Source organism: Lissotriton vulgaris, chromosome 3_1 (assembly GCF_964263255.1).
Source record: "Lissotriton vulgaris chromosome 3_1, aLisVul1.2, whole genome shotgun sequence".
Classification (NCBI taxonomy): Eukaryota; Metazoa; Chordata; class Amphibia; order Caudata; family Salamandridae; genus Lissotriton; species Lissotriton vulgaris.
In genome coordinates this window covers 1,743,494,648-1,743,517,230 of record NC_141689.1, presented here as the reverse complement: position 1 = coordinate 1,743,517,230, position 22,583 = coordinate 1,743,494,648, and the positions used below count along the sequence as shown (strand labels likewise).

Below are 22,583 nucleotides of genomic sequence, written 5' to 3'. Positions count from 1 at the left end.
TAATAATGCCTGAGTATTAGCAAAACTCCAAACGTTTGCTGCCTGTGACGCCGTTCGCTTGCCTGAGGCGTCTAGGAGTTTAGTGGGGAAACTTCGACCCACATTGAGGACACTTCTTGAATGGCGTCCTTTCCGAGAGCCAGAAGTAAGGCCTAGGCAGGCCAAAAGACCTTCGTCGACGACCGGAATCGAAGGTGAAGAACCGCATCTATGTTGTGCGCGATCAAAATAATATCGTTAAACTGGGTGAGGATTGCGCGCTGAAGGAAATTCGGTAACTAACCGGAGCGTAGGAAACACATCCGAGCCCGATGGCGGAAAAAAACAATCTGGGGATGGAGCTGATGCCCATGTGCAATGTGGTCCAAAAGAGGAGTCACCTATCTCGTGACTTCCAAAGAACTTTTCAGGACAACAACAAACTGCAAACATCCAGGCCCAACACTAGGTGGCGATCTATGCACAGTGTTTAATCTGCAGCTCATATGCCTCAAACAAAATCTTACAGTCTTTCTGCCACCCATGGGAGGCAGATGGGGCAATAGACCCTTGTCCTCGTCCCCCCCCCCCCCCCCCCCCCCGTCCTCGTCCCCAGGGCAGAAAGCAGACTAGGCACCAGGGATTTTTTCTTCTTCTAAAGTTTGGGATGGGGGCTGGCCAGAATGAACATACCAATGCCCCCACCATGCCCCAAAAAGTGCCACAGTCTTTCTGCCCCCCAGGAGACAGAAGGGGCAGTAGCCCACAATCAGCCCCCCCCCCTCCCCACCCCCGCCCGGGGCATAGAAGAGCAATTAAGACACCAGGGATTACGGTGGCTTTTTTATGCGTGGGGCCAAAACAAATAGTCCAGTCTTTCTGCCCCCTTGGGGGCATATCGGGGAATCCCCCCCCCCTCCCCCTTCCTCCGATTCACCACCGCCGGGCGGCAGAAAGCCCACTCGGCACAGACTTGTTTTTAGCAATGTGCCTACCTGTGGATTTTTGGCATCCTCAATATGTTTTGAGCCCTCGCCTTTTGAGGGTACTTGACCCACCCATGCGAATGAGGTGGAATATGCTACTTACCAGTATGCATCTGTTCTTGGCATGTAGGGCTGCTGACATTCATATCTGTGCATAGATCGTCGCCTAGTGTTGGGTCCGGATGATTGCACATTGTTGTCCTGGAAGAGTCTTCGAAGTATCACGAGATAGGTGGCTCCTCCTCTGGACTACAGTGCGCATGGGCATCCTCTCCATCCACAGATTGTTTTTCGCCATTGTGGCAGAGATGGAGTGTGATACAGTAAGAGATGTCCATGCAAGAAAGTAAGAGTAAGAATGAATGCTACAGCTGCGACAGGCACCGGGGAGGAGGGTGGGTGATATGAATGTCAGCAGCCCTACATGCCAAGAACAGATGCATACTGGTAAGTAGCATATTCCGTTCGAGGCATGTGGACTGCTGAATTCATATCTGTGCATAGAATGTATAGCAGTCTCTCCCTTAGCGGTGGCTACCGGTGCCAGCTGCAGCAGTCTGAAAAAGAGTTTTGAGAACAGCCTGTCCCACAGCTGCTCTGAGTGTACATCTACGCAATAGTGTTTGGTAAATGTATGTATGGTTGTCCATGTGGCTGCTTTACATATTTCCTGTAGAGGAATGTTCCCTAGGAAAGCCATGTATGCTCCCATTTTGCGTGTGGAATGTGCTCTTGGGGGCACTGTTAAAGTACGTTTAGCTTTAACGTAACATATTTGGATGCATTTAACTATCCATGTAGCTAAACCATTTTTTGAAATAGGGTTGCCTTTGTGTTGTGGTGAAAAGTCAACGAACAACTGTTTCGTCTTCCTGAAATGTTTTGTCCTGTCTATGTAATATAGGAGAGCTCTCTTAACATCCAGTGTGTGCAGGGCTCTTTCAGGTACTGTCTGTGGATTTGGGAAGAACACTGGCAGTTCTATTGTTTGATTGATGTGGAAGTGTGATACCACTTTGGGCATGAATTTAGGGTTTGTCCGAAGCACGACCCTATTGCGTGAATTTGAATGAATGGCTCTTGAATAGTTAGGGCTTGCAGCCCGCTAACCCTTCTAAGCAAAGTAATGGCCACGAGAAAAGCCACCTTCCATGTTAAAAATTGTATCTCACAAGAGTGTAATGGCTTAAAAGGTGGTCCCATCAGTCTGGTTAAAACAACGTTTAGGTTCCAGACAGGTGAAGGTGGGTGTCTTGGGGGAATCACTTGTTTGAGGCCCTCCATGAATGCCTTAATTGCAGGCACTCTGAACAACGAAAGGTGCTGCCTGTTTTGAAGGTAAGCGGCTATGGCCGCTAGGTGTATCCGTATGGACGTATAGGCTAGATTGCAGCGGTGTAAGTGCAAAAGATAGCATATGATATTTTGAATGGACGCGTCTAGCGGGTTTATGTCGTTGTTACAATAAATGACAAAACGCTTCCACTTTGACGCATAGCAAGCTCTCGTTGTAGGCTTTCTTGCCTCCCTGATAATGTTCATGCAGTCAGGAGGTAAGTTGAGGTAGCCGAACTCTATGACCTCAGGAGCCAGATTGCAAGGTTCAGCTGCTGCGGATCTGGGTGCTGAATGTCTCCATGGCTCTGCGTTAAGAGACTGGGTGTTAGTCGTAGTCTTTGATGAGGCACCACGGAAAGTTCTAGGAACGTGGTGTACCACGGTTGCCTCGCCCATGTTGGAGCAACTAGGATTAGCGTCATGGAGTGCTGGCGCAATTTGTGTGCCACCAGCGGTATCAACGGTGCTGGTGGAAAAGCGTAAGCAAATTTCCCTGACCAGTTCATCCATATCGCATTGCCCTGAGACTGCGGGTGTGGGAACCTTGCTGCGAAGGACCGGCATTTTGCGTTTTCCTTTGTGGCGAACAGATCTATTTCTGGTTGCCCCCACTGTTGGAAGAATGGATGAAGCACTGAGGGGTGAATCTGCCACTCGTGCACTTGCTGGCTGTGTCTGCTGAGCAGATCCGCTATCTGATTGTTTTTGCCTGGGAGGTGTTCCGCCATTCTCTGGATGGCCCACTTCCACAGTCTTTGAGCCAGATGCGACAGCTGTGGAGAGTGTGTTCCTCCCTGTTTCTGTAGGTAGTACATTGCAGTCATGTTGTCCGTCCGGATCAACACGGTTTTGTTGCACAGATGTAACTTGAAAGCTTTGATTGCCATAAAAATTGCCATTCGCTCTAGCAGGTTGTTGAGCAGTTTTTTCTGCTGCGTGGTCCATAGGCCCTGTACTGTGTGGTGGAGGCCATGGGCTCCCCACCCTATCAGGGATGCGTCCGTTGTTAGCAAAATTTGTGGTACAGGCTCCTGGAACAGTCGTCCCTTGCAAAGGTTTTGTGGTTTCCACCAATGCAGAGAGTTGTATGCACGACTGGTCACAGACACTAGGTCTTTTAATTGCCCCTGAGCCTGGTTCCATTGCTGTGCTAGGCACTCCTGCAGCGGACGCATGTGAAGTCTTGCGTGAGGGACTATGAAGATACACGAGGCCATCATGCCTATCAGTTGCATAAACACTTGGGCTGGGAGTGAGTGTTGTGGCCTGAACCTCTGGATGAGCGTTTGAATGCTGTTTGTTCTGGCAGAATTTGGTTGTGCTTTTGCTGTCAGTGTCTATTGTTGCTCCCAGATACTGCTGCACGTGGGCAGGTTGGAGATGGGATTTGTTGTAGTTTAGCGAGAAACCTAGACTGTGAAGGTGGTGAATAGTGCGCGACATGTGGCTGGCACATTGCTGGGCTGACTGTGCTTGTATTAGCCAGTCGTCCAGATATGGATAGACATGTATATACTGTCTTCTGAGGTGTGCAGCTACTGTCGCTAGGCACTTGGTGAACACCCTTGGGGCTGTCATCACCCCAAAAGGGAGGACCTTGAATTGGTAGTGCTGGTTTAGAATTGTAAACCTGAGAAATTTCCTGTGTGCCGGGTGTATAGGTATATGGAAATATGCATCCTTGAGGTTCAATGTTGCGAGTAAGTCTCCTTGACGCAACAGTGGCAACACCTGCTGTAGAGTGATCATGTGGAAATGCTCTGATAAGATGTATTGGTTTAGGGGCCTGAGGTCTAAAATTGGTCTGAGAGACCCGTCCTTTTTGGGGATTAGAAAATACAGAGAGTACACCCCTGTACCTTGGTGTTCTAAGGGTACTAGTTCTATGGCCCCTTTTTGTAGCATGCTGACTTCCTGCTGCAATAAGTGTAGGTTTTCTGCGGACATAGGACGTTGTCTTGGGGGTATGTTGGGCGTTGTGGAGATTAACTCTAGGCAATAGCCATGCTGTATAATTTGTCTCACCCACCTGTCTGTAGATATGGTTTTCCAGACTGGCAGGAACTGCTGTAGTCTTCCCCCGACCGGTGTTAAATGGTCTGGGGGCAGTGACAAGAAGTCACTGTTTGGTGCTGGTGGAGGATCTGGAGCTGTTATTTCTTAGTCCTCTACCCTTGGTGTTATTGCCACGGTATCCACCTCTACTGTTTTTGATGTAGGTGTTTTGCGTGTTCCCTTTATTGTAAGAGGTTTGCTGTGTTGAGGTTCCTCTAACAGCTCCTCTGTTGCCGGAGCGACGAAAGGAACCGCCTCTATATTGCTGTGACTGCAAGGCACCCATAGACTTGGCTGTCTTGGTGTCCTTTTTCATTTTGTCCAGTATGGTGTCCACATCGGGTCCAAATAAGTAGTCAGGGTTAACAGGTTGATTAAGTAGAGTGGTTTGAACTTCATTTTCAAACCCAGAGATGCGTAGCCACGCATGCCTTCTGAGCATGACACTGGTGTTGATAGCCCTGGCTGCTGTGTCTGCTGCATCTAAGGCACATTTGATGGATGCGTTAGATATGAGCTTCCCCTCTTGTATCAGGAATTCTGCCTGTTCTTTATAAAGGTCTGGAAGATGTTGGAAGATTTGCTCCAGTGTGTCAGTGCTCCCTGTCTTACCTGGCTAACAGGGCCTGCGTGTTTGCAATTCGCCAAATGTTAGCTGCTTGAGCAGCCACCCTTTTGCCTGAGGCCTCCAGAATTTTGGACTCTGTCTGGAGGTGGAGCTTCACCAGAGGTCTGAGAATTAGCACGTTTACGTGCATTGGAGACGACTAAAGAGTCCAAAGGCAGTTGTCCCTTAATGTATGTAGGGTCAACTGGGGCAGGCCTGTAATTTCTCTCTATCCTAGGGTTAATGACCCTTGCCCTGGTTGTGTCTTTAAATATGTCCCCTGCATGTTTAAGCACCCCTTTTAGCATTGGCAATGTTTTGACGTTTTTCTCAGAGGTGCTGAAAGTGTCAAAGAGGAAGTCTTCATCAATGGGATTTGCATGCATGTCCACATGGTGATTATATGCTGCCCTTTCTATTAGTGCGTTGGAGGCAGCTGTGTCCTCTGTAGGAGATGTTTTAACAGGGTATGCAGTATTGTCAGGAATTGTCTGAGAGTCTCCAGGATCTACAGGGTCAGTCCATGGCTGAGTTTGTGTGTCCTGGTCATTATCCGTCGGATAATTATACTGGTCATTGTCCTCATACTCCCCATAGTCATCTGTGCGTGTGGGCAAGTACATGTAAGTCTCTTGCACATATGGTGTGATAGTCTCAAAGAGAACTGGAGATGTTGGGGTGTCTCTTTTCCTTTTTAGAGTTATTTTGTAGGACTAAACGTTAGTTTCAGGCCTGATTTTTCTTTTTAATAGGGTAACCTTCCCAGTATCGGGGTCAACATACAGTTTGGACTGTTCTTCAGCTGACGGATCCTGTTCATCAGGTACTTTGGCTCTTTCCCCCAATCTTGGCCTTTTTGGCTGGGTCGGTTCGAATCCACTATCTTGTTCGACCACCCTTGGCTTGACGTGCGGAGGAAGTTCGAATTTTAACGGTCCGAGAGACTTTGGTTGTTGGACCGTCTTAGTAGACTGTATGTCCTTTTTCGGAGCCGTGGTGTCTACCTCGGAGCTTGCTGCTTCAGAGCGATGTTTTGTTCCCTCGGTTCGACGCAGCTCTTTGGCTCGAGCCTTGATTTTTGCTTAAGTGTCTTTGTGTGCACTTGCTTTGGTTGTTCGACTCGTAGTTTGGGATCGACAACTGTTGTCCGTTCGAGTCCTTTCTTTGCCTTGCTAGGCGTCGATGTCGTCGGCTCGACGGCCTTCAGCTTAATCGCGGACATAGGAGTAGTGGTTCTGGCCTCGACAACCTTTCCATGCGACCTCGACGGGTCGACGACCTTTTTTTGTTTGGTCGGCTTCGACGGACCTGCCATTTTCGGTCAGAAGAATGGGATGTCGATCAGTTTCGCTTTCTGTTTGGTTACCATCACTTTCAGTTTTGATTTTTCCAAAGTTTGGTAATGTCGCACCGATGGCTCTTGTATTACATTCTTAGCTGGGCTTAACCGCGGGGCTATAGAATCTGCGTCTTGATCTTGGCTAAGGCCTTCCGGCGATGCCTCGACCTGAGCCTCTGGATCTGAACCTGCGAATATGTTGGGCTCCGTACTCACGGTCGGCCCAGTGTCCTCGCCGGAGTCGTCCTCGTGGGCTCCTATGCCTGGTTCGCCGTCCCCTACCTCGATGATGTCTTCCACGTCATCGACGCAGTAGTTGGAGTCGTGTTCAGACCCCTGCTCCGACTGCTGATCCGAGTCTTCAGGCTCGACGACCTCTTCGTCGTCTTCAAAGATGTTCTCTGGCTCGGGCGCTGACTTCTGCATGGTTTGTCTCGCCGCACGTCAAACCCGAAGAGTCTTTTTCGACGTAAATTGAGCACAAGCTAAGCAGTCGGCTTCGTTGTGTTCAGGGATAAACACTTATTACAGACTGGGTGTTTATCAATGTGTGGGTATTTAGAGTTACAGTTGGGGCATCGCTTGAAAGGACTTCGTTCCATCGACGATTGGCCCTGGTGTCGAGAAGGCCACGCGGCCCGATTCGACGTCCTGAGTAGAAAGAAACAGGAATAAGTTGTTGGTACCGATCGAAGATACAATACCGACGCCCCGAAGGCCTTTTGGCCTTTAGAAAGTTAGAAATCTATTTCCGAACTCCGAGTAACGAAAGTACATCCGAACCCAACGGCGGAAAAAAACAATCTGAGGATGGAGAGGATGCCCATGCGCACTGTAGTCCAGAGGAGGAGCCACCTATCTTGTGATACCTCGAAGACTCTTCCAGGACAACAATGTGCAATCATCCGGACCCAACACTAGGCGGCGATCTATGCACAAATATGAATTCAGCAGCCCACATGCCTCGAACACTATTTTTTCATCAGGATACTGGGGGAACGGTGGGTGATAGGAAATTCGTGGATCCATGAGATTCTAGAAATTACCCACACAAAACATTGAGAAAAAAAATATTTTTTTCCGCGAAATTGGTGGTTTGCAGCGGATTCTGGGTAGGAAAATGTTGGGGGGTCCACAAAAGCCATACCTCGCTGGACTCCCCCGGGTGTATAGTTTTCAGAAATGTGAGTTTGGTAGGTTTCACAAGGTGGCCGCCAAGCCCGGGGCCAAAAACCCAGGTGACCCTCTCTTGCAAAACCAGGTTGTTTTGTGATAGGTAATTTTGATGTCTCCTCAATACGTTTTGGGCCCTTGTCTGTTGCGAGTACTTGACCCACCCACGTGACTGGGGAATGCGGGGTGGGTGGAATGTTGTGGATTCACACCGATTCCAGAACTTTCCACCACAGAAATCTAAGGAAAATGTGGGTTTTTTGGACAAAGTTTGAGGTTTGCAAGGGATTCTGGGTAACAGAAGCTGATAAAAGCCAGACCAGTCACCCCATCCTGGATTCCCCTGGGTATCTAATTCTAAAAAATTTACAGGTTTTCTAGGTTTCCCTGAGTGCCGGCAGAGATAGGGTTCAAAATCTACAGCTAGGCACTTTGAAAAAAAAGGGTCAGTTTTCACTGTGAAAATGTGGTGTGCCAACATTGCGTGTAGGCCTACCCACACAAGTGAGGTACCATTTTTCTCGGAAGACATTATGGTATGCAGGCGGGTGGAATTTTGGGGATCGACGCAGATTCCTGAACTTTCCACCACAGAAATATGAGGAAAATGTTTTTCTTTTACAAAATTTGAGGTTTGCCAGGGATTCTGGGTAACCGAACCTGGTGACAGCCAGACAAGTCACCCCATCCTGGATTTCCCTGGGTGTCTAGTTTTCAAAAACGTATAGGTTTGCTAGGGTTAAAAAAAAGGGTCAGTTTTCACTGTGAAAATGTGGTGTGTCCACGTTGCGTTTTGTAACAGAATTACAGCCTTAATTCAAGTAATTTTTTAGTCCACTCTAGATTAAATCTATATAGTAGGTTAAATAGATACATTAGCCCAAATTGTCAAGTTTATACATAAAAAGTACCCAAACATTTGAGAATTCAATTGAATCCAGCCGGATTCTCTAGTTTAATATATAATTTGAAAAAAGTATTTTCGCAAATCAAAATACAAATATTTACATATTATAATCAACAAAATCTTTCGTAGTATAAAAAGATGAACGTGCACAGAGAAAGATAAAGGTTTGTGCTCAAGTGATTGATCAAAGAGATCAGAGAAACAAAGTGTAGAATTATTTATATACAAGAATGAGCCTCTGATATATGATTAATTGAAGGTTTGTGGTAATGGCTGCAGGATACGGTCCTAACTAAATTATGACTCACTTATAGGAGTATTATTTTATATGTATATCCTGATTCCTTTGGCACAATATGAGTAGCACTAATGGCTACCACATTTCTTCCTTCATTTTCAGCGCCTAATTAAATAACCTTGGTGCGGACAAAACGTCGCATGTATGGTAGTTCACCACATAAGGGTGAGTATAATTCCATGCCCTCCAGGCTATAAATCTATTTATTGCTATTATTCAAAGATACTTAGCCCTATCTTCGTTTGTTGTTACAGGTGCCCATTGACATTTTTAACCTGCGTGCACATTGAAATTCCCAGTCCCTCCCTCATCCCGTCCTGATGAAGACCCTGATTTGAGGAATATAACCACCCAGTTTACGTGTGGGTCGAAACGTCGACACTTTCCCTTTGGAGCCTGCATCTATTAGTTTTTGCCCCCTTCTTCCCCCTCCCCCTCCCCTTTCCCTCCTAATCCCCTTGCCAATAGTGCAAATTAAGGACAATGGAGGATGTTTTTGAAAACTAGAAGCTAGTAAAAAAGAATCAATTTTTTTACAAGTGTTGGTCAGGGCAGGCTCATTCTTGTATATAAATAATACTACACTTTGTTTCTCTGATCTCTTTGATCAATCACTTGAGCATAAACCTTTATCTTTCTCTGTGCACGTTCATCTTTTTATACTACGAAAGATTTTGTTGATTATAATATGTAAATATTTGTATTTTGATTTGCGAAAATACTTTTTTCAAATTATATATTAAACTAGAGAATCCGGCTGGATTTAATTGAATTCTCAAATGTTTGGGTACTTTTTATGTATAAACTTGACAATTTGGGCTAATGTATCTATTTAACCTACTATATAGATTTAATCTAGAGTGGACTAAAAAATTACTTGAATTAAGGCTGTAATTCTGTTACATGTTAAATTTTTGTCAAGGACCACTTGTTCTTTATAATACTTAAATACCCAGGTCCTTCGACTAAATTGGGTTACCCCCTGATTTATAACAATCCCGTTGCGTTTTGGGCAGTTTCCTATCGCAGCCACGAGGCCTACCCACACAAGTGAGGTACCATTTTTCTCAGACGACTCAGGGGAATGCAGGGTGGGTGGAGTTTTGTTGATCCACGCAGATTCCAGAAATCCCACGACAGAAATGTGAGGAAAATGTGTTTTTTTGGACAAAGTTTGAGGTTTGCAAGGGATTCTCGGTAACAGAACCTGGTGAGAGCCAGACAAGCCCCCCCATCCTGGTTTCGGCTGGGTGTTTAGTTTTAAAAAATGTATAGGTTTGCTAGGTTTCCCTAGGTGCCGGTCAGAGCTAGGGGTTCAAAATCTACAGCTAGGCACTTTGCAAAAAAAGGTCAGTTTTCACTATAAAAATGAAGTGTGTCCACGTTGCGTTTTGAGCCGTTTCCTGCAGTGGGCACTAGGCCTACCCACACAAGTGAGGTAGCATTTTTATCGGGAGACTTAGGGTAACACAGAATTGTAGAGCAACTGTTATTACCTATTGACCTTCGATGTATTTCTGCCTTGCAAATGAAAGAATGTGTAAAAAAGAAGTAACTTTGAAAAATGTCCTATAATTCTCATGCTAGTATGGGTATTCACAATTTCGGAAATGTGCAAATAGCTACTGTTTCTAAACTCTATATTTTGTTCCAATTTCAGAAATACATAGGTGTTTATCATCTCGATTTTTCACTATATATATATAAATATATTTTCCCAAATGAATTGCTATATACCAGGTACATAATAAAAAACCATTGCAAGACGCTGTTCAGTTAATGGCTCTGGGTTCGTCGAGTTCTTGGTGAACCTACAAGTCCAATATATCCCCACAACCAAGTCCAGCGGATCTAACGGTATATTGCTTTCAAACCTCTGTCATAATTCAAGAAGTTACAGGTGAAAGCGTTGGCACAATGGCTGTTTTTTACCAACTCATTTTCAATTTTTCCTATTTTCAACTGTTTAGTTTCTATAAAGAAACCTTGACGGACCTACACAAATGACCCCTTGCTAAATTCAGAATTTTGTCTACTTTTCGAATGTATAGCTTTCCAGGATTCATTATTGCTTTTATACCCATTTCTACTATAAACTGGAAGGTTGAAAGCACAAAAAATAGCAAAAATAGGCTATGTCACAGTAAAAGGCCAAAACTGTATAAAAAAAGTTGGTTTTCTGACAAAAGTGTCAGTCCTGAAATCTGGGAAAATTGTGATTTCAGCCCCACAAATCATTTGCTGACAATTTGCAGGGGAAAAAATAGAAGCTTTCAGTTGTAGCACTGTTTTCCCATTTCCCCTTGAAAAAAACAAATTGTAGCTTTTTTTTCTGGGTACCCTCCACGGGAATCCACAAAACCTGGGTACCTTTAGAAAACCCATGATGTTGGACGCAAATTTGGTGTGGATACCTTATGTGGACAAAAATGTACAGGGGCCTAAGGGGTTAACCTTATTTTGGCAATACATCTATGAAGCGACTAGTCAGAACCAACATCCCTTGAGCTTTTCCCTTTAGGTACAGTGGTGGCGACTGGGTAACAGACCACAAAACTTGCAAAACACATTACGTCTTAATACTGCAACCTGCTCGTGTTTCTTTCAATACTCTAGTTTCGATTCTGGCTGTAAATTCAGACGGTGAGGGAAGTGGGAGAACAAGCCCTGTATAAGTCTTACTTCTATGGAACATAAGTATTCTATGATACAGGGAAGATTTAATAGTGGATCAACACCCACAATTCCGATACTGAAGACATTTTATTAGGAGTCTGCACCATGGCAAATAGTGGTTGTGAGAAAGGTTTGCCCCAAGGCCATACCAGTTCCCATTAAAGGCCGAAATGTATGTTTAGGGACCAACTGTTACCACAAATAATATTTGGCCGAAACGAGAATTAACCCACCCTCGCAAAATAAAATCAATGAAAATTGGCACCATGCAAGGGTGTGAAGGCAAGACCTGGAAGCTATAAGAATAGGGAAAGGGGAGATGAGAGCTACCCTGAGGGTAAGGAGATGGCTGGAGACTGGGCTTGATCACTAGCACACTTGAAGAAACTGCCTCATTGTAACTCATGGGCCCAGACAACACTTTTTTGATTTTTCTAGAACAGTTGGGCTGTTGGAAATCTGCAGTCTCCGTGGTAATTAGATTTCTTGAGATATCCTTCATGTAGGTTCTGCAGTTACCAGGTCCTCAAAGACTTAGGACAGCTTCCCTTATGTAGAGGAAACTCAGTCAGACAATCCCTAACTAGAAAACTGGATACAACATCACCTTTCTGCTGATTTTGAGACACTTAATAGGTTCTTTCTTCTTCCCAAGTTGCCTTCAGTTGCATCTTGGACATGTCACAGAGTCGTGTTTGTTGCAAAGGCACGGAAACACAGTCCATGGCCTTATGATAATGAGGGATATAATTGAAGACCTAGAGGAATTTGTTGATTGCATCAGTTTAAAAAAGGATGCAATCAGAAATACGAAAAGTTTGCTCCAAGTGAGGTGAAAAATGTGTAAACAAGTTGGATAAGCTCCAGTTCGCTAGATCTTTCAAAGAAAACCGTAACGGGAGTCACCACCACTGGGACAACCTTATGTATTTACAGCATCACTTCTGGCAGTGACACCATAGCATGTTAGAAGCCTCCTCCACCTACGAAAATGTGCAGTCTTGTGCCTGAAGACATCTCTAGATAAGGAATCTGGGTGAACATGTTAGAAATACCATTCAAATGCCGCCAAATTCAGATGCTTCTATAAAAGTAAAAGACATTTACCTGAAGACTTCTGTTAATGAAAGACTCATCAAGAGCTGTAGCCTGGTCCATAGCTCTTTTCTGAGTGGAAGGGTCCAAATAGTACATCATTTTGGCAGCTTAAAAGAAAAACGACAACTAAAGTTAAGCAAGCATTTCATAAAGATCACAAGAGATTTGCTATATTTGTTAATAGGGAACTGGTTAATCCTAAAGTTTACACATTTACAAACATTTCCAAAAAAGATAAAATAATTTACAGGCACAAAAACACTGGTTACATAATGCCACCCAAACCAATTTACTTCCCCTGACTTTGCATAACAAAAAAGGAAAGTCATGAAAAGTCACAATGCATTTCAAAAATGACAACAAAAGGCAATGAACACTACTAGTAAACACAGCATTCAATACAATAAAATTAAATAGAATAAACACTGTTCTGATGAAAGTCACATGGATGGTTTAATCACTGACCTGTCCTTGTATGCTTCTAGACGTCTTGTCTATTTTTATCTCATTGAGTGAGACAATCCTACAAAAGATGCAATAAGAATACAGCCCCATAATTGGGGGTGCATCCATAAGTTCATAATTGCCTGCCCCCTGGTTAGGAAAGCTCACCAAGACCCATCAGATGAGGTTAAGTAATGGACTCTTCAGCCAGTACTTTGTTCAACATTTGGGTGCCGAAAGGGTCCTGGGAATCAGAACCAGGAGAGAAGACTGATACTACCGGAATAGAACCTCTACTCTGATTGTCATTCTCTATTTGGACCTAGAAAGCATAATAAAACAAATGGCTATTGGACATAGACAGAGCCAGAGCAGACATTTACCTGCCGCCATGAGGAGAAGGACTAGTCGGCCAGGAGGAATGAGCAAATTCTGAAGGTGGAAGGAAAGGAACAGCTGACTGGAAGGACCTGCTTGGGAAAATTAAGGCAGACAGTGCAGGAGTCAGGTGGACACCCAACCCCAGCTGCACACCTGACATTCGGGTCGCAAGAACAAGTTACTTACCTCCGGTAATGATATATCTGTAAGAAACATTAGTAAGTTATCGATTCCTTACCTTAGAAATACCCTCAGGCATCAGACTGAATCTGGAAAGTTTTTTTCGTCAGCAGTACCTCTGAGCGTAGGAAGGTGGCGTCCGTCTGCTCCGCGTCAGTCGTTGGCGTCCTGTCGCCGGGATGACGTCGCAGCAGCTACTTACAACTCTGCCCTCACGCGCCGTCAGTTCTGTACACGACTTTCCGAGCCAGAAACGCAGAGCCATACAAGACACTGATGCACAAAACTAGGGCCCTAAAAGGATATCTGTGGTATTTTGTGTGTCATGGTAGCACTGTGACCATGACACCTGACCATGGTGACGCTGTACTATGACCATGGGAATGTTCTATGCTGCGTTTCCTAGGTGTTGGAATGTCATTATTTGAAGAGTTTGTATTCTGACTCAAACAGGCAGTGGCTGTTACTTCAGCTGGCTGTGGCTTGTATGGGTCCTGTTTCTACTTTGGAATAAACCTGCTTCACCTTTTCTACTTACCTGGCTCAAGCGTCATTCTTCCAGCGGAGTGATAATCCTACAATATCCTTAACCCTAGAAATCAGTTCACAGAACGGGGAGGATGGTGGAGCGGTAAGGAATCTATAACTAATGTTTCTTACAGATATATCGTTACCGAAGGTAAGTAACTTGTTCATCTGAAAGAAAGACGTTAGTTATAGATTCCTGACCTTAGAATAGATACCCCAGCAATACCAACCCCGGTGGTAGGTCTGCGAATCAATCTAACACCAGAAAGTCCCAGAGAACAGAACGGTCAAAGAAGGTCAAGACACTACGGTCAAGACAGTAGTGTTTTGCAAACGTGTGCAGCGAGGCGCACATGGCTGCCTGACAGATGTCATTGAGAGGTACGCCACCTCCCAGAGCAGTAGTTGCTGCCGTCGCCCTGGTAGAATGGGCGCGCAGCCCTACTGGAGGCTCCTTCTTCGCCAGAGAATAGCAGGCCTTGATACACAAGACGACCCATCAGGAGATAGTTGGTTTATGTACGGACCTACATTTCTTTGCACCCACGTACCCAATAAAGAGCTAGTCATCCACCCAGGACTGTTCAGTGCGATCCAGAAAAAAGGAAAGGAGGCTTAGATGAAAGAGCCTGGAGCTCACTCCCCCTCCTGGCAGAGGTGATGGCAACCAGGAAAGCAGTCTTAAGCGTGAGAAGCCTTAAAGGACAGTTGTGAAGCGGCTCAAAGGAAGCGAACATTAAATAGGTTAAAACTAGATTCAAGTCCCACTGAGGCATAACAAAAAGAATAGGATGAACGAGGTGAGTTATGCCTTTTAGAAACCGATTTACAACCGGGGACCTAAAAAGAGAAGGCTGATCTGGAAGCCAAACGAAGGCAGAGATGGCCAAGAGATAGCCCTAGATAGTGCCCAGAGCAGAGCCCTGCTGGGCCAAAAAAAGGAGGAACAAAAGAACCTCAGAAAGAGGGGCAGAGAGGGGATCCACAGCCTTTGCTGTGCACCATGCCACAAATTTGTTCCACCGACAGGTGTATATCGTCTTAGTGGAGGGGCGCCTAGCTGCCAAGATGACATCACAGACTTCGGGAGGCAGGTCAAACGACGTCAACTGCCGCCGCTCAATCTCCATGCAAGAAGGTGGAGGCTGGACAGGTTCGGGTGGAGGACCATCCCCTGCTGCTGTGACAGAAGATCTTCCTGAAGAGGCAGTCGGATCGGAGGATCGATGGCCATGTTGAGCAACTCAGAATACCAGACTCTTCGTGACCAATCCGGAGCCATAGGAATAAATTGGGCCCGTCACGGCTGATCTTCAGCACTCTGGGCAGAAATGGCATAGGCGGAAAGGCGTACAACAGACCGCAACTCCACTCTGAACAAAAATCCAAAGTGCAGAATTGCTGACATTTCGCCACTGAAAAGAACGCGCATAGATCTAATCAAGGCTCTCCACACTGATGAGACCTTGCACCACCTCCGAGTGAAGACGCCATTCGTGATCCATCATGCACCTGCGGCTGAGTTAGTCTGCCCTGCTGTTCAGGGAACCTGCCAGGTGTTGAACCACCAGGGATATGCCCTGATGTTCCAGCCATGTCCAGAGGCGGAGAGCCTCCTGACATTGGGTGCACTACCCCACCCCACCCTGTTTGTTGCAGTACCCAATGTCAGTGGTGTTGTCCATGAACACCTCCACTACTCTTCCCCGGACAGAGAGAAGGAATGCTTTTAGTGCAAGACGAATCGCCTGAAGCTCCGGCAGGTTGATGTGGAGCCCGGACTCCGCCAGAGTCCAGATGCCTCTGATTTCCGCCTCTCCCATGTGGCCGCTGTAAGAAAGTGGCTCTATATGTACACTGGACCAAAGTAAGGTACAGTGTGTATAGAGTCCCCAATCTCCAGAGGTATAACAGAGGTTAAAGTCAGATCTGACCTTACTCTCTAAAGTGGTAGCTTGGTCGAGAAGTAAGGCAGTATCGGAGGTCAGTGTAAAGCATTTGTTGTACACACACAGTCAGCAAAAGGTTTCACACACAAGAACTGAACTCTAGGCTAATTGTTTTTATATCAAAAGATAGTTTTATTTTAGAACTAACCGGTATCAAAATATACTTTTCTCAAAATGAGTGACTTTGGTAATTATTTTTTATTATGAACTTTATTCGGATAAAAACAACATATCCATAAAAGTACAAGTTAAATAACATACATCAAAATAAATATGGGCCTCCAATAACATAGTGCACAGTTCATAGTTAAATATTAAAATGACAAGCTAAAAACATACAATACAGTGCATAGAGTTTAACAGGGTTGCATGGAATTATGAGTGCGCACAGCAGCTTTCAAAAACGATCCAACCCGGAAGGTTAATTCATCATCGTTCAAGCCTAACACCCTCCCATAAGCAGCTTTATAATCAATTATTTCTAAGGCTTTAAAATACGGGATCAAAAATCTTTTGGTGAGGAATGAGTAATAAGAACAAAAGAATAACAGGCATTTGTAATGCAATAGGTCTCGCATTAGGAAAGTGTGAGCTATTGGTATTGTAAATGACATTTTTTTTCCAATATGTGTTCGCTTTGAAAATACATAAATTAATAGCATTGTTATTCACAAAGCCATTAGCTTACACTTGTCTAATGCGAGTCCTATTGGCTATGGCAATGCTTGTGGGTAGCAAGCAAGGACAGTGCTGTTGTGGTGCTGAGTGATGCTGTTGTGGTTCTGAGTGATGATGTGGTTGGGCTGAGTGATGTGATGGTGTGCCAGACTGATGCGATGGTGTGCCACGAGTGATGCGATGGTGTGCCACGAGTGATGCGATGGTGTGCCACGAGTGATGCGATGGTGTGCCACGAGTGATGCGATGGTGTGCCACGAGTGATGCGATGGTGTGCCACGAGTGATGCGATGGTGTGCCACGAGTGATGCGATGGTGTGCCACGAGTGATGCGGCGGTGCCCCCGAGTGATGCGGCGGTGCCCCCGAGTGATGTGGCGGTGCCCCCCGAGTGATGCGGCGGTGCACCCGAGTGATGCGGCGGTGCACCCGAGTGATGCGGCGGTGCCCCCGAGTGATGCGGCGGTGCCCCCGAGTGATGCGGCGGTGCCCCCGAGTGATTGCGGCGGTGCCCCCGAGTGATTGCGGCGGTGCCCCCGAGTGATTGCGGCGGTGCCCCCGAGTGATTGCGGCGGTGCCCCCGAGTGATTGCGGCGGTGCCCCCGAGTGATTGCGGCGGTGCCCCCGAGTGATTGCGGCGGTGCCCCCAAATGATTGCGGCGGTGCCCCCGAGTGATTGCGGCGGTGCCCCCGAGTGATTGACTGGTGCCCCTGAGTGATTGAGTGGTGCCCCTGAGTGATTGAGTGGTGCCCCTGAGTGATGTGGTGGTGTCCTAGAGTGATGTGGTGGTGTCCTAGAGTGATGTGGTGGTGTCCTAGAGTGATGTGGTGGTGTCCTAGAGTGATGTGGTGGTGTCCTAGAGTGATGTGGTGGTGTCCTAGAGTAATGTGGTGGTGTCCTAGAGTGATGTGGTGGTGTCCTAGAGTGATGTGGTGGTGTCCTAGAGTGATGTGGTGGTGTCCTAGAGTGATGTGGTGGTGTCCTAGAGTGATGTGGTGGTGTCCTAGAGTGATGTGGTGGTGTCCTAGAGTGATGTCCTAGAGTGATGTGGTGTTTTGAGGCGTGCAGCAGTGTGAGGCGTGCAGCAGTGTGTGGCGTGCAGCAGTGTGTGGCGTGCAGCAGTGTGTGGCGTGCAGCAGTGTGTGGCGTGCAGCAGTGTGTGGCGTGCTGGAGTTTAAAGTATTCTGCTATAATTGTTATGTGCTCCATTTTAAAGCCATATGATACCAGTGTCAAAACAGGAAAAAAGGCCACTGTACTGTAGAGAGGAAACAGACCACAATGGTTTGCCACATGACTCCACGCCACAGGGGACATCATATCCCAGCCCTGGAACTTCAATGCCTTCAATAAACTACTATACACGTAATATATTGCATTTATATAGCACATTCACTGTCCTTGTCTCTCCTATATATTCCCTTGATGGTGTAGGGTGTGTCCTTGATCTTCACTAGCTTGGTGTCATCCAGAGGATAACCCTCAAATTAAAATGCGCCGGGTGGTTTTTATTTCTTCCCAGCTCACACAGCAAAGGAGGCCTTCTTCATGTGCTTTCTCTGTGTTTCTCTCCCACTGTGTGTTGGTTGCGGGTCTGGTTTGGTGGGTTTGTTGCTTGCGGCTCTTAAAGTTTTAGTGGCATCCTCTAATGTTGCTTTGCTCTTGTTCTTGAGTGGTGCAGGCCTTGTTGGGATTGAGTAATGGGCTTCCTGCTTTGGTGTATTCTTATGTAATAAGGACTGGGGAGCAAAGGGTTGAGGATGCAATGCACCTACTACTAATTGATAATTGTCATTACTCTGATTACTGTTACTCATCCTAGTATTTATGAACCTTCCGCCATTTCCATTGCCATGGCCTCAATCCACTGTGCTTTGGAATGCCAAATATTCAGGGTCACTGGAATGTATCAGTTGTGCGGCGCAGCGTTTTTCGCATAAGTATGTATTTGCCACATAATCCATCATCTTCTGCCTAATCAACCGATTTAAAAAAAAATATATTTTTTTAGCTCAAACGGTTGAAAAGTTACTAAAAACTTAGTGAGACGTGTTGCTGCGAGGTGGAAGGCCCTTTGCAAAGTTTAATTGGTCACCTTATTGTTCCTTGTTGCTATCCTTAGGTGTTAAACTGGTACTAAAGACGTTCAACCTAAACCCAGAGAGTGTTAACAAGTGTACAAATGAGGAAATAATAGTATCACAAAATGTGGTGTGTGATGCCGCATAATTTGATTTTTCTTGCCGCATAATTTAGTCAACCCTGCCACATAATTTGGCCCTCCCCTGACGCATAGTGAAGATTACTGTTAAGAAATTGGTGCATTAGCCTATGAGTGGCCTCGTCGAAGATTATTCAGTTAACAAGACAGCCTGCTGTTTACCCTACCTGCATGTGCCCTAATACCAAGCCAAGACTTGAAACGGGTTTACCTTGCCCTTCCCGGCCTCTGTGTGAACTGTGCATTTGATCAGAGTGAGTCCGTGAGTGATAAAGTTCGTCGCTGCTCGTCATCAGCTTTGCAGGTGGGTTACTTACTCTTCTTTCCCGAACAGTCTGTGTGCGCCATTTTTGTTTACCTTTGAAGACGCTTTTTTTGTCTCTCTCACAAAGAGATTTTGGGATAGAGGGGAGACAGCGCGGAAAGATAATACAGTTTATCTGTAAACTCTCGGCCTATTTCGACCACATTGTCCCACCAAGGGCTGGCATTCCACACTTAACTAGCAGGGAGCTCTGGGGACGAGCCAGCGCTGAGGGGCGCTCAGCCAATGGCGCGCTAGCAGGGTGGAGCCCATGAGGAGGCCGAAGGGCAGGGGCTACCAATCCTGCGCCGACGCCGTCCTGCCCTGCAAGTGCACCGCAGCCGCCGTTCCCGCAGCCCACCGCAGGCCCCACCGGAGCCGAAGAAAGTTAGCAGACTGGAAGCTGTCAGCCTGTCCCGGCTCGGGTGCCCCTGGCCGCGTCGCCCCCGCCCGCCTGCCCACCCACCAATCCATCGAGAGCCGAGGACCCGGCGCTCCAGGAATGACTGTCCCCAACAGCAGCGGTGAGGAGCGGCTATCGGAAGCAGGTGAGAGGGAGGCCCCGCGGGGGCCCGTACAGGAGCGGACTCCCATAGACGCAGGCTCCACCCTCCCTCCGCGTGTGTGTGTGTGTATGTGTGTGTATGTGTGTGTATGTGTGTGTGTGTGTGTGTGTGTATGTGTGTGTGTGTGTGTGTGTGCGTGTGTGTGCGTGTGTGTGGGTGTGTGGGTGTGTGCATGTGTGGGTGTGGGTGTGTGTGTGTGTGTGTGTGTGTGTGTATGTGTATGTGTGTGTGTGTGTGCGCGCATGTGTGTGCGCGCATGTGTGTGCGCACATGTGTGTGTGTGTGCGCGCATGTGTGTGTGTGTGCGCGCATGTGTGTGTGTGTGCATGCACATGTGTGTGTGTGCATGCGTGAGTGTGGCTGTTGCGCACGTGTGTGTGTGTGTGTGTGTGTGTGTGTGTGTGTGCATGTGTGAGTGTGGTTGTGTGTGTGTATGTGTTATTCACTTGCCGGGAATGTGGGATAGGAGATGTGCATGGCGCAGGGCTGTACGTGCACATCCACAAGATGAAATCGCCGAGGGCTTGCGCGTGCCTATCCCCTGTCCAACATTCCCATCAAGTGAATAACATAAGGTCTTTCGCTGGACGCAGCGCTTCGCGCTGCTAACACCAGCTCGACCTAAAAAGCGCAGCATTGATTGTTTGTGTTGATTGTTACAGGGGCAGGGTAAAATATCAAGATTGTTGGTAAAACCCAATGGAAATGACAACATGTATTTCATAGTATCTATCCTTAACCGAAAAAGTAAACCCCTTTCCCAGAGGCCGATGGGTTTTAACAAATATCTCAATGTCATTGGTGTCACATTCTCAATTTCCATGTATCTAACCACTGAGGGTTTTTTAGGTTTCGTCCTATTAATCCCGCAAGGGATAATTGGACGAGAGTATAGTAGGCCAAATAAGCTTTGAAACCAACAGCGGATTTGCCACAGTGCATGTGCTCCGTGCGCGTTCACAAACCAGCTACGTCACAAACCTCCATTTCTGCTCCCCTAATTATTCACTGCCCACGGTCGGCGGTACTTTCACTTTCACGGCCGCGTCTGGCATTTCTCCTCCCCACATTTACGGCCGCTCTTCCCATTCACGCGCTCTTCAGGCCAGAAGGCATTTCTCCTCCTTTTCTCCTCCCCTAATTATTCACTGTCCACGGCCGGCGGTACTTTCACGGCCGCCAGGCCGTGTATCGCATTTCTCCTACCCACATTTACAGTTCTCTCCCTCGTGTGCTTCCCCCAACATACCCCCTGACCAACGGTGTGTGTTGCTGTCCTTTACGTTTTCCGCCCAAGTTGTGTGCCCTCTAGTCTGCTTTCCCTCTTCACCCACCACCCTCCTGAACTCTTGTTGGCTCGTGTGCTCCCCCCGTAGCTAAAATTCCCCAGACCCCTCCATGTTCTGTGTCGTATTTAATACCCCATTCTGCCTTGATATCTGTTCTTCCAGGAGGAGACGCATTTATTATGCTGGGCGCACCATTGCTTGCTTCGTCGAGGGGCGACATTCTTTCCTTGAGCCACACAATGGTTGTACCAAGACACACATGTGGCTGAATGTTAGGTGGCCATCTAAAGCGCAACATCGTTAAAAAATTAGTAATTTTACTAAATGGAAGCATATCTGTTACTTTAATCGTGCATGACTCTCTCTATTAAGGTTCAATGGTGCGGGCATAATTAATATTATTACCTTAATAGCTATAAACTGTTTTAAAATGATTCCTAGGGAGAGTGCTGGTAAACTCGTTAAGTTTCTCATAATGGTGTATTATTTTAGCCTAGGGTAATCGGACTAGTGGAGTTTTGTCACCCATAGTAAATACATTGCTTCACTTACATGCCCAACTTTTGTTTTGCTTTTTGACAATGAAAACTGTTTTAGTGATAGTCCCGTGGCATTATCGTGTGTAATATGACACCGAACTTTACCGGACCAGAAAGCATGCTTGTCTTTCATTGCAGCTTTGCTTTTTCTGACTGCCTTGGCAAGCTCCCATCCTATCGTGGCTCCTATAATTCTAACATGATTTGGCCATGCCAATCTGCCTCATTTGTTTGTAATAGGAAGGAGGGGTTTGGTTTATATACTGTAATATATAACAATCATTTCTCCTCCCGGCCGTACTTTTTTTTCTACTCCCCCCTAATTATTCACGGCAGCCAGGCCGTGTCTTGCATTTCTCCTCCCCCTAATTATTCACGGCCGCGTTGCCCAGAGCTGCCACTTCTCTTTTTTTGTGCACACCTTTTTTCTGGACACCTTTTTTCTGTTTTTTTTTCTCTTTGCTTGCATTTTTTATCACCTCTCTCTTTCCACTCGCCATCTACCTCCCCCGCGATCTTTCTCACTCTCTCCCTCCCTGTCTCACCCCCTCTTCTTCTCCACGAGTCCTCCCCCGCCCCACCCTTACCACTGTCTCTTTTCACGCCGCTCTCTCTTCTCTTTCTCCCCTCCGTTATGTCACAGGTTGTTACCCGCGGAGTGAGACCGGCCGAGTGAGACCTGGTTGAATCAGCGTCTCTCGCCTGTCAGCCTCTCACCCCATCACTCCCACCCCTCCGGTCCCTTCCCAGTCTCTCCCCATCCCTCCCTTACATCGTCCCCGCGGCATCTTCCCCATGGACCCCACACTTCCGGTCTGATTCCGCTCCACATCTACGTTTCCTCCCCTTCCTGCCCCCCATTCCCTTTCAGTATTTCTCTTTTCATCCCCTCTCTCGCGTTCTCTCGTGCCGCCCTTCCACCCCCCTCTCTCTCCCCACCTCTCCACTGACACTGCTTCTGCCACTGTTCTCCCTCCCTGTCATCTTCTCTCCCTTCGCTTCTTCCCAGTCTTTCCCGCCCTCATTTCCTCCAGCTCCCATTTTACCA

At 46.7% G+C, this 22,583-nt stretch overlaps 1 protein-coding gene across 1 annotated transcript in view; it reads right to left on the bottom strand.

The window, feature by feature from the left end:
- NAA15 (N-alpha-acetyltransferase 15, NatA auxiliary subunit) overlaps nt 1-22,583 on the bottom strand; it is a 778,287-nt gene that overhangs the window by 58,627 nt on the left and 697,077 nt on the right. The window contains exon 19 of the mRNA XM_086962172.1: nt 12,466-12,563. Within this exon, the coding sequence (XP_086818298.1) occupies nt 12,466-12,563 (98 nt within the window). The remainder of the gene's footprint in view (nt 1-12,465; nt 12,564-22,583) is intronic.